Source organism: Stigmatopora nigra, chromosome 5 (genome assembly GCF_051989575.1).
Source record: "Stigmatopora nigra isolate UIUO_SnigA chromosome 5, RoL_Snig_1.1, whole genome shotgun sequence".
NCBI lineage: Eukaryota > Metazoa > Chordata > Actinopteri > Syngnathiformes > Syngnathidae > Stigmatopora > Stigmatopora nigra.
In genome coordinates this window covers 4,813,857-4,829,193 of record NC_135512.1, presented here as the reverse complement: position 1 = coordinate 4,829,193, position 15,337 = coordinate 4,813,857, and the positions used below count along the sequence as shown (strand labels likewise).

The 15,337-nt window shown below is 41.5% G+C and overlaps 3 protein-coding genes across 14 annotated transcripts in view; all 3 read left to right on the top strand.

The window, feature by feature from the left end:
- tcf3b (transcription factor 3b) overlaps positions 1 to 7,285 on the top strand; it is a 36,513-nt gene extending 29,228 nt beyond the window's left edge. For 3 of the 7 annotated variants that reach the window (XM_077717689.1, XM_077717694.1, XM_077717688.1), the window contains 13 exons: positions 1,205 to 1,304; positions 1,390 to 1,490; positions 1,678 to 1,771; positions 1,855 to 1,916; positions 1,991 to 2,066; positions 2,291 to 2,352; positions 2,422 to 2,619; positions 3,179 to 3,287; positions 3,370 to 3,517; positions 3,704 to 3,757; positions 4,401 to 4,663; positions 4,754 to 4,905; positions 5,083 to 7,285. In XM_077717689.1, the coding sequence (XP_077573815.1) occupies positions 1,205 to 1,304; positions 1,390 to 1,490; positions 1,678 to 1,771; positions 1,855 to 1,916; positions 1,991 to 2,066; positions 2,291 to 2,352; positions 2,422 to 2,619; positions 3,179 to 3,287; positions 3,370 to 3,517; positions 3,704 to 3,757; positions 4,401 to 4,663; positions 4,754 to 4,899 (1,413 nt within the window). In that variant the 3' untranslated portion in view covers positions 4,900 to 4,905; positions 5,083 to 7,285. The remainder of the gene's footprint in view (positions 1 to 1,204; positions 1,305 to 1,389; positions 1,491 to 1,677; positions 1,772 to 1,854; positions 1,917 to 1,990; positions 2,067 to 2,290; positions 2,353 to 2,421; positions 2,620 to 3,178; positions 3,288 to 3,369; positions 3,518 to 3,703; positions 3,758 to 4,400; positions 4,664 to 4,753; positions 4,906 to 5,082) is intronic. The other 4 variants (XM_077717691.1, XM_077717692.1, XM_077717695.1 and 1 more) reach the window with 4 other exon arrangements.
- A 992-nt stretch (positions 7,286 to 8,277) lies between these two features.
- LOC144197108 (cytochrome b-c1 complex subunit 10-like) lies at positions 8,278 to 9,631 on the top strand. The gene is made up of 3 exons (XM_077717702.1): positions 8,278 to 8,404; positions 9,056 to 9,212; positions 9,460 to 9,631. Exons 1-2 carry the CDS (start codon positions 8,343 to 8,345, stop codon positions 9,174 to 9,176), a joined length of 183 nt encoding a protein of 60 aa, XP_077573828.1. The 5' UTR covers positions 8,278 to 8,342; the 3' UTR covers positions 9,177 to 9,212; positions 9,460 to 9,631.
- Positions 9,632 to 10,071: 440 nt separating this feature from the next.
- On the top strand, positions 10,072 to 15,236 carry mbd3b (methyl-CpG binding domain protein 3b). 6 transcript variants are annotated; one of them, XM_077717699.1, is made up of 7 exons: positions 10,149 to 10,226; positions 11,967 to 12,035; positions 13,056 to 13,215; positions 13,283 to 13,420; positions 13,842 to 13,932; positions 14,128 to 14,305; positions 14,370 to 15,236. In XM_077717699.1, exons 1-7 carry the CDS (start codon positions 10,213 to 10,215, stop codon positions 14,524 to 14,526), a joined length of 807 nt encoding a protein of 268 aa, XP_077573825.1. In that variant the 5' UTR covers positions 10,149 to 10,212; the 3' UTR covers positions 14,527 to 15,236. The 6 variants fall into 6 exon arrangements, with proteins under 6 accessions (XP_077573826.1, XP_077573825.1, XP_077573827.1 ...); XM_077717697.1 differs by lacking the exons at positions 10,149 to 10,226; positions 11,967 to 12,035 and adding exons at positions 11,292 to 11,517; positions 11,601 to 11,719; XM_077717700.1 differs by lacking the exon at positions 11,967 to 12,035 and having other exon boundaries at positions 10,072 to 10,226.
- Positions 15,237 to 15,337: the final 101 nt, after the last annotated feature.

Genomic DNA, 15,337 nt, shown 5'->3' with positions numbered 1-15,337 from the left:
CTTCACACTCCCCTGGCCATATCAAGCTTTGTTTAAGTCATTTAGATTACCTTCTACTGGCCCGCTCCCTCAACATCCCTTATCTAGCTACCCATTTCATAAATCGTCAGGGTCCTCATTTTTTCCCCCCTCAATCGTCTCTCCCACTCCATCACAACCCACCCACCCACCCCAGTCCACTGCAGTCTCTCTCCCTCTCTTTCTGACTGGATCCCAGCCCCCATCGTGCTCCCTCCTTCCCTCCCCTCGCTCCTTCTCCTCAGCCCAGCTGCCTGTGGAGTTGGATGTGGTCCAGGAACAGGCAGATGGCTCTGTAATTAGAAGTGCATCTCTCCATTCCCTTTCCACTTCTCCCTGTTAAATCAAATTACAGAAAAAAAATCCCTTTTCTGGATTAGCATTCTTTGCAGCATTGCCCCCCCCTCCCCTCCTATTCTTCGTCTCTTCCTGTATTCTGCCAATATTGCATACGGGTGGAATCAGAGGTCGCCGACAAAACTGGGGGGTCTTCAGTCTGTGGAACTAAAGTGGCGACACGCTCACTTGGCGGTTTTATAAGGAAAGCAATCGTGTCACAGTGGTTGAGATCCTCTCTGGAAGTTAACTCTTACAGAAAGGGATGGCGCTTGTTTTAGAGAATGGCAGGCGTGTGTGTGTGTATAATGGGCCGTGTGCCTTGAATTTCAGTGGGAGTGTGTTGCAGGGGAGGGGCTGCTGGCCAGTCTATGTGATGTCACTGGGGTCCTGAGAGCAAAAGGAAGCGCTCGCTGTGCTCCAGGATCCGAGCCTTCGTCGTGCCCAGCGTGCCACGGCCGCCGTGCAGACTCACTCCCGCCACATTGTGGCTCTTTGATTGCAACATTTGTGTGTGTGTTACCAAAATGAAAGCTGGTGAATCAGTTTTACATCTCAATCGTGAATTTAGACATTATTTTGAAATGGCCTAGGACAACGTTTATTTCGTTGGAGCTTGACTTGCTCAGGATCTTCAGTACTAACTAATTAGTATTCAGATGAGTATATTCAGATAGGTACGGCTACATGCATCACTGCTCTTACAAACTAACAATGGTGTGACCTTGCAAATATTTGTTATAGCTTATATTGTTTTGGTAGTTTGATGTATATTTTTACGGAAGCCACAACAATCTGAAATCTTTCGGCACAAGATGAGGCTCAACATTACATGTTTGTGTTTGTTTAGGTGTACGCGTCCACATCCGGTGACGAATATGCCCGAGACAATGGCGGTTATCCTGGCGGGAAGCCAGGAGCTGTTTACCCTGGCTCTTTCTACATGCAAGGTAATATCTCACTTTACTTCACATTTGCTGTTGTGATATAGAAACATTGCGTTTTGAAGCTAGATTTTAATATGTTTATCTGCAGAAGACCTCTGGTCATCTACCGGCTACTCGGCCATACTCGGAAACTCGCCTCACATTGGACCACCGGGTTCTTTCTCATCCTTAAACCAACAGGACAGGATGGTGGGTAGATCTTAATTTTGGCAACTTTTTTCCTGAACCATTCTGTCAAACTGTCAATGCTATTTATTCCAAGACAGTTGAATCGTAATTTATTTCTACTTCCATTTTTGGAAACTCTCGGAATCTTTTTCTGTCCAGTTTTTCTTTACACTATACAGTAATGACTCCTTTCTCTCTGTTCTCACAGAACTATCCACTGCACGGCAGTGAAGTCAACGGCTTCCATGCTGCGCCCACCACCTACAACCACACGCCCGCCATTAACGGGGAGGCAATTATGGGTAAGAAACTCATTCATGAAATATTTCAAAAGGGCTTAGGTGTTCCTTACGGATCACCTGACTGGTTGATATTTATGTCACAGCAGGAAACCGAACCACCACAGCCGGCAGTTCTGGTGATGAAATCGGAAAGGCCCTCGCCTCGGTGAGCTCTTATACTTTATTTTAACTCGGGCGAGTCTGTATTGACTGGTTGTCTTTCAAATGATTTTGCTTCAGATTTATCCCTCGGACCACAACAGTAATAACTTTTCCTCAGCTCCATCTACTCCAGGTTCTCCGCAAGCTATTGCAGGTAATGTGTAACCAATATTAATAATACATTCCTAAATTAATTACATTCACTCTGACTGTGATTGGTTTGCTAAACCATGTTTTGGATACCAAGATTAGCATTCAAAATCTGAGTAACCCTTCAATGGTTTTAGAGCAGCTACTATATAGCCTCAGCAGCTCCCTCTGTTGTCCAACTGTGAATTACTACTTTATAACAAACGTCTCCAATTGACTTCTTTTCAGGAGCTCAGTCCCAATGGCAGAGACCAACCACACCCAGTTTTGAAGGACAACCACATGCACTGGTATGCCACAACATCTCAGTTAGGTGTAGATTATTAGGATATATTATAATGTGTACTTTATTTCCACAGCAGAGTAAAATGGAGGACCGTTTGGAGGAGGCCATCCATGTGCTGCGGAACCACGCTGTGGGCCAAGGCCCCGGCTTAGATGGTGCCCACCCCGACATGCATAGCCTTCTGTCCGCAGTACACAACGGGGGCCTTGGATCCCTCTCTCCAGCTTTCCCCAATGCCAGCCTCGCTCTCAGTAACAGACATCCTGTTATGGTGAGCAACTTACTATTTCCATTTTAGGTGTATAATGACAAAATTAGACTACATCATATCATTTTAAATGTTCTAAAAACCTTTTTTTAGCCGTCAAAAAAAGGTTGCTGTGCAATGTAGTATTGCTTCTGATGGGCCAGCCGAGAAATAAATAGATTGCCAGAACCATATGCATCATACACATTGCAAAGTTTATCATGAAATTAGTCTTATTTCTGTATTTATGGTTAGAAGGTTTCAAGACTAAGATAGAAATATTGGTCAATTCAACTAATTACTTGAGCCACCTGGTGGATTACTGTGAAACTGCAAGTATAGTATTGTAAAGACAAAAGCCTAAATATTAAGTCCTTCATCTTTCATTGAAAATTTGTGTTTAACATTGTCTTTTATATGGACCTCACTTTACTATACCTTGAAAAATGTGCAATAACATTTTGTGCACTGCTGTAATAATGAGTTGTAAACTGAAGCCCTCCTGTGCAGTGGAAAACTAGCCCTGTGTATGTGTTGATGTTTTGCCACCTCAGAGGATTAATGATAGCTATCTATCTGACAGGGAGGGAAACATGAGGAGCCCACAGGCCTTCCGCCTAGCAGCACACTTCTGCACGGTCACCATGCGTCAGGGTCCACGCCGTCAGTTGGCCAGCCAGAAGGATTCACCAGTAAGTCTGGGCTCCAGTTTTTCTACTCACTCGCTCCTCTAATTCATATTTTGACATCAGGTGTGTGCTCCATTTTTTGCAGGTCTTCCTGGTGCGATAGCACGCTCCACACACTCCTCCAGCAGCTCGGAGATCAAAAGAGAAGACAAGGAGGACGATGAAAACTCCTCCAACGCCGACAAATCCGACGATGAAAAGAAGGAATCCAAAGCAGCACGTCTTCGAACAAGGTAAGTTGTTTTGCGCCTACTCTCCCGGACCTGATGGAGATGGATTTTTTTCTTTTTATCAACCCGATCTCAAAGTTGCAGGTGTCTGTCTCTCATAAAGGGCATAAGTCATTTTTCTTCCACCTCTGTCGGCCCGGTTGGTTTTGTTAGCTGTTTAATGCCCTCCCTTTATGTCACAATTTTCAGAAAGGAGGCGTTGACCCTCCAGATGCTTTCTAGCCTTACAGACCCGAAAGATGAGTAAGTTCAAGTAGAAAATCCCTTTCTTGTGCTTTGTGGGATCCTCCCCTCATGTCCATGAAAAGCACACTATTGTACAGCTTGTTTAGTGTCGCGCCTCAAGCTGATTAAACCTGATGAACCCACTGTGTTCGGGTTGGCTAAACTGCCGCTAAAGTATCTAAGATATTTAATGTTAACCTGCAATGGCACATAAAAACTACAAATGTGCTGCCTGCTTTACAGTGTATGTCACTTCACCCTGATGTTGTCTAGCCACATTTAGATTCATTACCTCATTGCTTTTCTTTCTTTGCATAGCCACTGGAAACATAAATGTAGTTCTGTCCAACTGCAGAAATCAGACCCTGTGGAAGTCCTCATGGGAAATGTGGTCTTCTGTTAGTCAAAACATTACCGCTTTTATCCACTGGCGTCGTCACAATCACCAAAAATGTAATGTTACTTGGTGCTGCTTCAACATTCCGGCCCAATGATGTATCTCAAGCACTATAGCCAATTGAAACTCTTGATCTCATTTAATGCTTCAATACATGGAATAAGAATTCTGCCCGAAAACAAGTATAACCTTTCTACTTTTTCAGATTGCTGCCAAAAGTTGACGTCAAAGTATAGCAATTATGTGATTTGTCTCAACGTTTAGCACCTTCAACGCGGCATCTCCTTCCAGCCAGGACAACGAAGACGACGAGGACCTCCCACCCGAGGTTAAGATGGAGCGGGAGCGGGAACGACGAGTGGCCAATAACGCTCGCGAGCGCCTGCGAGTACGGGACATCAACGAGGCGTTCAAGGAGCTGGGGAGGATGTGCCAGCTGCATCTCAGCCACGACAAACCTCAGACCAAACTTCTCATTCTACACCAAGCCGTCAACGTCATACTCAATTTAGAACAACAAGTCAGAGGTGGGTTCTTTCGACACTTGGAAAAAAAAATTGGTTCCTTTCTGTCTTTGCTTCCGTCATTAATGTGCCAAATTGTCTCCTTTTGGACAGAGCGTAACCTGAATCCCAAGGCTGCGTGTTTAAAGCGCCGTGAGGAGGAGAAGGTGTCTGGGGTGGTGGGTGATGCACCCATGCAGCTCTCAGGGGGCCACCCAAGTATTGGAGGAGATGGCCACAATCCAGTTGGTCACATGTAACACCAGGTAGGTCTAAAACCTTGTAAATAAAGCAGTATTGACTATCATCTTTAAAGTCTAATAGCTTTTAGGGTCAATTGTTGCTACATTGACAGCTATTGAAAATATGGCACTTAAGACCATACATTTTTTTTAGCGATTGCACTGCATTTTAAACAGCTTTCTTTTTTTCGCCCCCTTCAGATGTGGTGGTGTTTCCTTGGCTTTCAGAGGATGTGGCCTTAACATATTTCTTCCACTTGTTAACTCTCAGTGTGTGCGCGCATTTGTGGACATGTCTGTGTAGTGACCGTTGAAGTTTCAAGACACATGCCACACAACTGCCAAAATGGTCACAGCCTGTTTGTCGCACTCCCAAACAAGACTACATGCTCAAATGTGAAGAACTTTTTTGTTTGTTTGTTTTTGTTTTTGCTTACACACATATATAGCTGTAGAAAAAAATCCTTGATATTTAGGTTTCACAATACAATTGAAGACCGGACAAACCCTCTTCTCTTTTTTTTGCCCTGCCACTATTTTGGGACTTTTGACACACTGCCGAGAGATGCACTCACCTGAGAAAGGAAGAACCAACACAAATTTGAATCAAGGGTTTGTGCCTCAATATGTTACACAATGTTTTCTATTTGACATTTAAGCAAATTGCTTTACATGTGAGGAACATTTATTGTGAGGGATTGCTTATGTGTATGAGCAATTATTTTTTATTGTATGTCATTCCCAGTGTGATGGTACAGTCTTACATATGTTATGTAACCAAGCCCGTAGTTGAATTGCCTAAATTCAGTGACTTTTTTTTGTTTGTTTGTTCCATGAGGCCATAAAATGAGAATGTGGCCATTTTTTTGGACAGTTCAGATGCAGCGTTCTTAAATAAGGACTGTTTGATTCCAACAAGGCATCTTAGCACCACCTGGAATTAAGAACTCTTAATTCCCAAAAGCTTAAGAATTGTCACCACTAAAGAGTTCTTCCTCATTTTCTTTTTTTTTTCTTTTTTGGGGACAACAAATTCAAATGTTACATTGTTGTCATGACTTCAGGTGTCTCTACTGCTTTGCTACTAAAGCGCACACACAAGACAAAGCACAGTGGTGTAAAGCTGTCCATTTGGGAGGAAAACATACAAAAGAAGCCATTTTTAGGCAGGGCTTTCTTCTCAGAAATGGCTCACTGACAATGCCAGCAGACTTGAGGGCTTTTGGTTTACTTGCCTCCCTAAATTGATACTCTGGAAAATTTGTCAAACAACTTTTTTTCTGCGGAGGAAACTTTTTGGTCAAACAAGCATATATTTTTTTTCGGCGTCACGGAGGCTTTCTTTTCCAGAAACGAGCATTCCCACTGAATTCGTGCCACTCGACTTCCTCCTTTCTCCTCTTGGCGAGAAAAGTGTGATGTGTACATTCACTCCGTACGTTACTCTTTATGCGTTTCATTTTCAAAAAATTTAAATATATATAAAAATATATATTTTTTGTTAGCCTATACATTGTAGATTTTTTACATAAATGGCAATATTAGTTTGAAGTTTAGCGTGTATTGTAGATGAACTTTACAAAGGGGGTTTGTTGGACAGGAAAACTGAAGTGGGGCGGTGAAGGAGAAAGAAAAAAAGGCTTTTGGAAGGTTTTTTAAATTCCTCTTTGAGTTGAAAGAGGCTACTCGGATGAAATCTTTCTTTACCTTTTTTTGGGGGCGGGGCATAGAGGATAAATGTGGAGTCGGTGTGGGTGAACAGTAATTATGCAACTGGTTCTTTGAATGTAGCCACCATACTTAATGTGGATCGCCTTCATATGTCAATGATAAGAGAGTCCCCCCCACCCCAACCACCTCCATTTCACCCTTTTATACCCCCCACTGCTCGGCGGCCATCTGACGGAGGCAGACGTAGGCCGCTTTGGTGCCAGTTTATGGCTTACGAGGAGAACAAATCAGTGTTATTGTGATGTTATTCCCATGTCGTGTCATGTTTTCAATGTCTCCTACCGACGTGTAATCACAGATGGCAGGTGGAGCGTTTTTGTGTGTTATTTTTTTCTCGTTTGTTTTTGTACAAGAAGCGACGAAGATGAAGAAAAAGAAGACCTATACAAATCAACAGTGTGGCCTTTTCATCCTCAAGACTTAACGATGTCATAAAGGGAGCGTGATACCTTTTCAGTGCCTGAAATTGTATTTTTCATTTACGTTTGTCAACCATATCATTTCATTTATAATGGAGATTAAAAGAGGTACTTGTTCATTCCCCCACCCTCCCTTCTCCTAAATGTTTTTTTTTTCTTCAAATTTTCAGGAAGAAGTTTAAAATCGTATAAAAGATTTTTTTTCTTTCACTGTATCTAGTTAAAAAAATAAAAAATAAAATAAATGTCACGTAGATCTTGTTTAGCTTTATTGCTTTTGCTTTCTAACTGGATTCTTCTATTAGTTCAAACTGCTGTTTCATGGGTCCAAGTTCTTTATATGTGACCTGAAAACATTTGGCTTTTGGCGCACACTGACATGCTTATTTTTCTAAAGTTGATAGCGTTTTTTGTTGAATTAAACTTCATTTTAAAGTAGTTTTTTATTATTTTATTTGTATTTTTTTAAGCTTCCAGCATTTTCTGTATCTGTGCTTTGTCATTTTTACCTCTGTTTAACTCTGGGGGATAAACAGTGGTCTTATGTTTAAGTATTTAATGCCATTCATAGGTGACTTGTTATAATTACTATTCATTTAAACTTGGAGGACTGCCCTGTGAATGCTCTTGCTATACCATTGACAGCTTTAGGCGTCCAACTTTGTCCAATTCAAAACAGATTGGACACCTTGTGCCATAAATGGCAGCCAAATCTGTCTCTGATGACCATTTTAAAACTGAAAAACATTTCCCAATTCACTGCATTGTACAAAATGCCAGGCTTGGACTACTTATGTTTTAAGGTGTTACTTTATTTTCCCCATTAGAGCATTATTAAAAGATTTTCATAAGAGTAGGTGGAGGGAGGACATGATTGAATCCGGCAGGGCCCCACCCCCAGAGTGCCTCTCTTGATATATATATAAAAAAATATATATACATAAATATATATAAAAAATAGTTGAGAACTGTCCTGTATATAACAGTAATGTAGCAATAAATGTTCCATTTTTAATAACAGATTATACTTTTTTTCCTACGTCTGTTTTTTGAAAATTGTGTACATTGAAAGGAAAAATAAAGAAAAACATTCAACAACGGGGCTGATATGTCTATATGTTCAGAAAAAAAGTTATATTTTATCTCAATATAATTTGATTTTAGCACAGGCAAACAAAAAGAAACCCGACGACCTGAAACGAACCCGAGCATTGGAGTTTTAATCAGGCACAAGAAAGGGGCAGCGCGTGGTCCTTCGAAAGCAGAGGAAATACTTCCGTGGGATAAAGTGGTCTGACTGGGAAGGTCAGGATGATCCAAAATATGCTCAATAAATTTGTCGGTGCCAAATACGTCACTATTTTACGGACTTGGTACGTATAACCAACACTGCACTGTTTATGATGTATTTTTTGGTCATAACATTGCGCGAAACGATAGCGTGTACCTCACTGTGTCCTATGTGACCCATCCAGTGGAAGCTAACTTAGCTTAGCTTCTCTGTTTATATTAGTTATGATTTAGGCTCCGTGGCTAGTTAGCATAACAGCTAATCATTATTGTAACTCATTTTTGTCGTAATTAAATCCGATTTTTGACACGCGTGCAGTATATTTCTGTAGTGTAATTCCTTTACTTTGTAGTGTTGTATTGATATTTATAGACTTGTTTTTACTAGTCTCCTAAAACAATTCATACGCCATCCTATTATTAATGTTATTAATTCATTGCCTCATTGTCATTGACAACAAAAGACGTCCGATCTGAGTGGTGAACTAAATCAAATTAACGGCAGAAGCATGAAAAGAAATAAGTGGACGTCAACCGTCGTCCTTGGCAGCCAATTATTTAAAATGTGGGAGTAAAAAATATACCCTCTCAATCAGAGATATGAATGTGTTGTGCCTTCAGTCTGCACTGAAACTACTTTTGAAAAAAAAATGACTGTAAATATACTATTTATTTCCAAAATGCAGTCCTTGTTGGATTTGTGTTATTATCTATCTATTTTTTATTTTATGAAGGGTACCTAATATGGCAGCATGGGGGACAGTGGGTGGCGTGGCGCTGGTTCACTTCACCGACTGGCGGTTGATCCTCGACTACGTGCCGTATATTAAGGGAAAGTTCCACAAGGATGAGTGAAGACTTTTTCGGATGTCAAGTGTTTAGTCAGTACAGGTACTGTATATTATATTTTATTTCTGACAATAGAAAACATATTTCTCAGTGAAAGGTTTCTTGGAATGAATTTGATGTCCAATAACTGTCAATGGCAGTAAAATATTTTTTTATACACGGTCCCTAAAAAAATTGCAGAACAGAGAGAGTCTCAACATATATTCAATTTTTCACATTAGATTATTTTTTATACTGGTATCTGGAGTGCTTTGTGTACATGATAGTATCGCTAATATGTGCCTTACAGGAGTGAAAAGCTTATATCTGGGGACTGAGTGGACTTCTTTCCAACCTGATCAGTGTAAAACGGCGGTGGCGATGATGATGATGGTCACGTGCTGCAGGGAATTGTTCAGATGCATTATGTGTCAAACTTTTATTCTTGTGACTATTTAAAATGAATAAATGTGAAAACGTGACGTTCTTTGTTCACTCTTTCCAAACGTCATTTCCATACCTGTCAACCTCTGGCATTAACTGCCCTTATAAATGATTATGATGATAGTAGCGTCGTTGGCGACCAGCCTACGAGACTATCTGGATTTTAGCCAAAACGGTCTTGTTGAGATCGGTTTTCATAAATATTGTGTTGAATCGTGTTGATTGGGCTTTCATACTTAAAAAAAATACATTGTAGTATTCATCATAACATCTGTGGGGGAAGCTGTAAATACTTTTTGGTTGGGCTTTAATCCTTTAAAATACAGTAGTATTGCACATTATGAACATTGTGATGACATGCACTTTGGTGTTTGTTTTTTACTTCTAGACATTTAAATGATACTCTATTGGCATTGGCAGTCACAAAGGTGGATACGATAAGACGACCCCCCACCACCCCTCCCTCCATGCTCCCCCCGCCCCCTTCTGACACAATCACGTTATCACGCAGACGGCGAAATTTGCGTGGATAATTTCAACAGTGGGAGCGGGGGGAAGGGAGGGGACTGAAAGGGGGGATTTAATACAACGAGAGGAACAAAACCACCGTGGCTTCAAGATGGATAAAAGCGAGTAAGTATTTGACGTGCAATTCGTTTAAAGCCTTTGTGAACGGCTCGCAATGGCGGAATGTGCATTTTAAGAACACTAGATAAGGTCAGTAAATGAGTGTTTCTCATCGAGACGAGAACGGAGTCCGCTTTTTTGATTGCAAGTAGCGATGCAACGGTGTGTTCGTTCACGTCCGTTTAACCGTTTTGCAATAACGAGCTTTCCAAATGGGATCTTTTCTTGCACGTTTGCAATCGGCCGAAGCGCAGCGTCGTGTCTACAATGTCCCATTTTGACAGATCTGCATAATGTTTAAACAGATGCAACAAATCCCTCCTATTTTCTAGACGGCAGCCTCTAATAATCTTCTAATGGACGGCGGCGCGTCTTGCACCTTTTTTTAAACATGCGGCTCGCGTTTGACGTAAAAGACCTATTTTGTTCATTCATAATAGTATGAGCATAAAAAGATTAACAACGCTTGGCATTGTGGTGCAATACATCTCCGCTTTTAGAATAGTAGTTAGTGTGAAACCGACGGGAAGGTGGGTGATGAAAAATGTTGTTGCATTTATTTGATCTTAAACGTGTTGGGGTTTGTTGTCAACGCGGTTTCGCCATGGTTATTTACATCTTTTTCAAGTGATAGACATCGTTAACGTTGTCTTTGGGTAACATTGTAGCTACCTGATACCGATGTCAAGGTAAACAATGGAGCTTGTTGCACAACCGGATTAGTTTTTCACATTAAAATAGGACTTGTAGATTTGCCAACGCATAGCCATTTTGCGGCATTGCAAGTGACCATTTTTTGCTAATTACCATTTATATTTAAACAAATAGAACCTCTAAGGCCTTGTATCAAGATAAGTCATAATATTGATGTTATTAACATGTATGCCTTTTTAAAATTAATAATCATTGTATCTTCATATTGTTCTATAAAAACATCTTAATAAACTTTTAATAATAATAATTTACAATATATTGCCCCAAGTAATACATTTTTTTAATTTAATAAATATTTCAATATTTCATGGAAATAAATATTAAGGCCGTCTTTTATTTCGAAACGGCTTTCACTTTCTCTCATTTTCCGTCTTTCTCTCCTTGGCTCCGTTTGAGTTCTCTTGTTTTCCTCGCGGATGTAGTTTCCGACTGGGCCGTGTGAAGAGGCGGGCGGGGGTTAGTAGCTAGTAGTGATGTGGCCGTGGGGACCGCGGACGGCGGAGCGATCTGCGTCACGACAAAGAGGAGCACTGAGACGTTAGCTTCGCAATTAGCCGGCCGAGCTCACGTTCCAGGCGCCGGGGTGCGTGTCCGGGCTATGGTCGACGCTAAGCTAACTTCGCCAAAACACTTCATTTTTAAGACTGTTAACTTGATTCACACTAGTACTCAATAATGGAGAAGAAAAGATGGGATTGCACTGCACTCCCTAAGGGCTGGAAAATGGAAGAAGTGACCAGAAAGTCGGGTTTGTCCGCCGGGAAAAGCGACGTCTATTATTTTAGGTACCTACTTATCCAGGCCGTGCTTGGACTTGTTAACTTACAAGTGTGTGCGGCAGCTTGTTCGCGGATGGATACACGCAGGACTATTTTGTTTAGAGGGCAACAAGGGGGTAAAGATTGGGTGGTCGTCGGTAAAGACTTGGCGGAGGCCTCTCCGTTAACCTTCCTCATTCCACCCAGCCATAGCATATCTTTTATCCCTTCCACTGAAGTGAACCAACAATGGCAGAATTGTGTTCCCCTTTAGCAGAGGAGACGAGCCAGATGAGGAACAGAGGCAAGAGAGGGGGGAGGCGGGTCGGTTGTATAGTTTGTGGTAGGCCCACCACTCTAAACCTCTTCTACTTCCTGTGATGTGTGACGTAAGATGTATCGTGTGTGTGCATGAGTGACGTGCACGCTTCGGTTCAAGTGGACAGTCTTGGTTTTCAAGGTCCAACATCTAAGGTGGATCAGAAAAGTTCCAGGATTGCTGTCACGAACAATATCACAAGTGGCGTAATGAGTAATAACGTCTATTAAGAAACTTGTTTCAGTTCAGGAACGAGAAAAACTGAGGATCTTACTGATATGACAAGTCCAAAAAGAACAACGGCCACCCGGTTTATTTGCCCAGAGATGTGAATTTTGCTAACTCAAACCCCCCCAGCAATAACCCCCGAGACAAATTAAAAATCAGGCTCAGAGGAGCAATGCATACTCTTGTTTTTCATTCTTTTTTTGGGACTGACTAGCTGGCTAGGAAAAGTTTTTTTAAGAGTTCCCTCCAGCCCAAAGGCATTTGCACCCATAGTGACCAAGTCTCCTCACCAAAATACCCACAGCAGCCTCAAATTCTCAAGATCGATACATAAAAAAATGCAAAATCAGTCACTGACCTAGACAATCCTGTGTTGTTGTTTTTTTTTAACTCAAATCACTACCTGCCATTTAAAAATGTCTTAAGGTGATTTAAGATTGAAAAACGTTTTTGTCCCTCAATGCCTCAAATATGGATAGTTTTTAGGTGTATCTAGCGTTCGTGATGAGTTTTGGAACTTTTCCCATATACTGTCTGCAGAGCCACAACCAGAACCATTCATTTTTTTCAAGCATTTGCTCCTCCAAAATAAATTGGTCGTCGTGATGTGCAGTGGCCGTTACAAGTGATATTTTTTCATTATTTTTTGTGTAGTGCAATGCAAGTACAGTCACACGTTTCAGTCCATCCATCCAGACGTTTGCTTGTTGCATGTCGTCGTTGTCGGACCGTTTGTTCGCCGTTTCCCGTCTTTGGATGTTGACTGTAAAGAAACATTTTCTGTAGGATGGATGCTTACATCTTTTTTTTCTTCAGTCCATCTGGGAAGAAGTTCCGAAGCAAGCCTCAGTTGGCCCGTTACCTCGGTAACCAGATGGACCTTAGCTCCTTCGATTTCCGGACGGGGAAGATGTTGATGAGCAAATTGAACAAGAACCGGCAGAGGATGAGATATGATAATAACAACCAGAACAAGGTGGGCTGAAATAGCTTTCTCATGTGAAAAGTACAAAATGTGACTTTTCCTGATGTTTCTTTTTCAGGGTAAACCAGATCTGAACACGTCACTTCCAGTCAGACAGACGGCTTCCATTTTTAAACAGCCCGTTACTAAGGTTACCAACCACCCTAGCAACAAAGTCAAAACGGATCCACAAAAAGCAGTGGACCAGCCCCGTCAGGTGAAGGAATATTTTGGCAAAATGGGTTCAGTTTAACCATTTTTTGACAGTTTTTTTCATGTGGGGCTATGAAGAGGAAAAACTGAAGGGGAAAATAGGTGGCCAAAATTTGGATCTCACAATAAGATTTTACAGTCAGAATTCGCAGTCATTTCACAATTTGAGTTAAGAATTTTGGACCAGATTCTCAGTTAGAACTTAAATCTCAGGGTTGTCACTTTATTCTCAGAATTCAAAGTCAGAATTTGGACTGAAACCGGATTTTTTTCAAATTCTAAGCACTTCTGAATTTCATCACAATTTTGTCCACCTCTTTTGATCTTCAATTGTCGTAATCTTTTATATAGAGCAATTTCAGGTCATGGAACATTTCCCCACACAGTCGTTTTGCTGATTTTTTTTCGGATTTTGCGTTGTCTAGCTCTTTTGGGAGAAGAAACTAAGTGGCCTGAATGCGTACGACATTGCAGAAGAGTTGGTGAAAACAATGGAGCTGCCCAAAGGTCTCCAAGGTATATCTGTGGGCTATTGATTTTCTGTCATGAGTTTTTAAAGGGAGGAAAAAATCCCTCAAAGTATGAAAAAGCTGAAAAATTCTCATCTCCACGGAAAACAATCCTACATAATTCCATGGTTTGAAAGCTATTATTCTATGGCCATTAGAAATGCAACCTAAAATTATTTTCCCCCTTTTCCTTGTCTGACAGGCGTCGGTCCCGGCTGCACCGACAAGACGCTTCTATCCGCCATCGCCAGCGCGCTTCACACCAGCGCCGCCCCCATCACCGGCCAGTTGTCGGCCGCCGTGGAGAAGAACCCGGGCGTGTGGCTGAACACAACGCAGCCACTCTGCAAGGCTTTCATTGTCACCGACGAGGACATAAGGTCGGCCTATTTCCTTAGTTTTTGAAGCGTCCTGCCTATGCTGACGTACTTTGTCGTCTCACAGGAAACAGGAAGAGCTAGTTTACAGCGTCCGGAAACGTTTGGAAGAGGCGCTCATGGCCGACATGTTGGCACACGTGGAGGAGGCGGCGGCGGCGGCCGGCGAAAGCGACGCCGTCAAGGACGAAGGCAACGGTAGTGAGGACATGGAGAGTGTATAGCTGACGCCAATCGACCCCCTTTCTCCTTCCTTAATTTCCTTTGTGGACATTGGACAAGCTCTTCCCAAACATTTGCCCCAAAAACACAAGCGGAGTGCCCGCAATCTCCGTTATGGCCGCTAGGTGGCAGTATTAAACGGGAACCCCCTTCTCCTAGCCCCTCCCAGCCAAAACAGGACGTGACATCATCCGGACTGTTCGCAGAATAAATGTCACAGCCTGTGTTTGGGTGAGAATTAGGTTTTAATTGACATTTTTGAGTGTTTTTCTTTGTTTGAAAAACGTGTCTGGAAATGTTTGGGTACTTTTGCATTTAAGATTGGATATGCAGGTTTTATATATTTTGCCAGTGTTTACATTTTTACTATTTAATCCAAAATGATTGCGTTGTGTACCATGTGCACACACGTCATTGTTGGCACCCTAATGGTTGTGCATAAACTTTTCCGTTTTTGTTTTTAATAACGTGTTGTATGTGTCATATTTTTGTTTTTAATAACGTGCTGTGCGTGTCATAGTGATCAGGCATGTGTCTGATGTCAAAGAAAATATGCGCTTGATGGCATTTTTGGGCTTTTGTTTTCTGCATTTTAATCCTGAAATAGGGCTTTATAATGGTAAATAATTCCCACTGAAATTATCTTAATATCATCAGAGTGAATGGTGATGTGAATTTAATTGCGTTTGGTGAATAAAAGTCACTGCCAAAAGTTTGTATTTTTTAAATATACTTGGGTGCCATTGATGGCTTTAATTATCCAAACTATTTTTAACTGGGAATGAAATAAATTGCAAAATGCATTGGGTATTT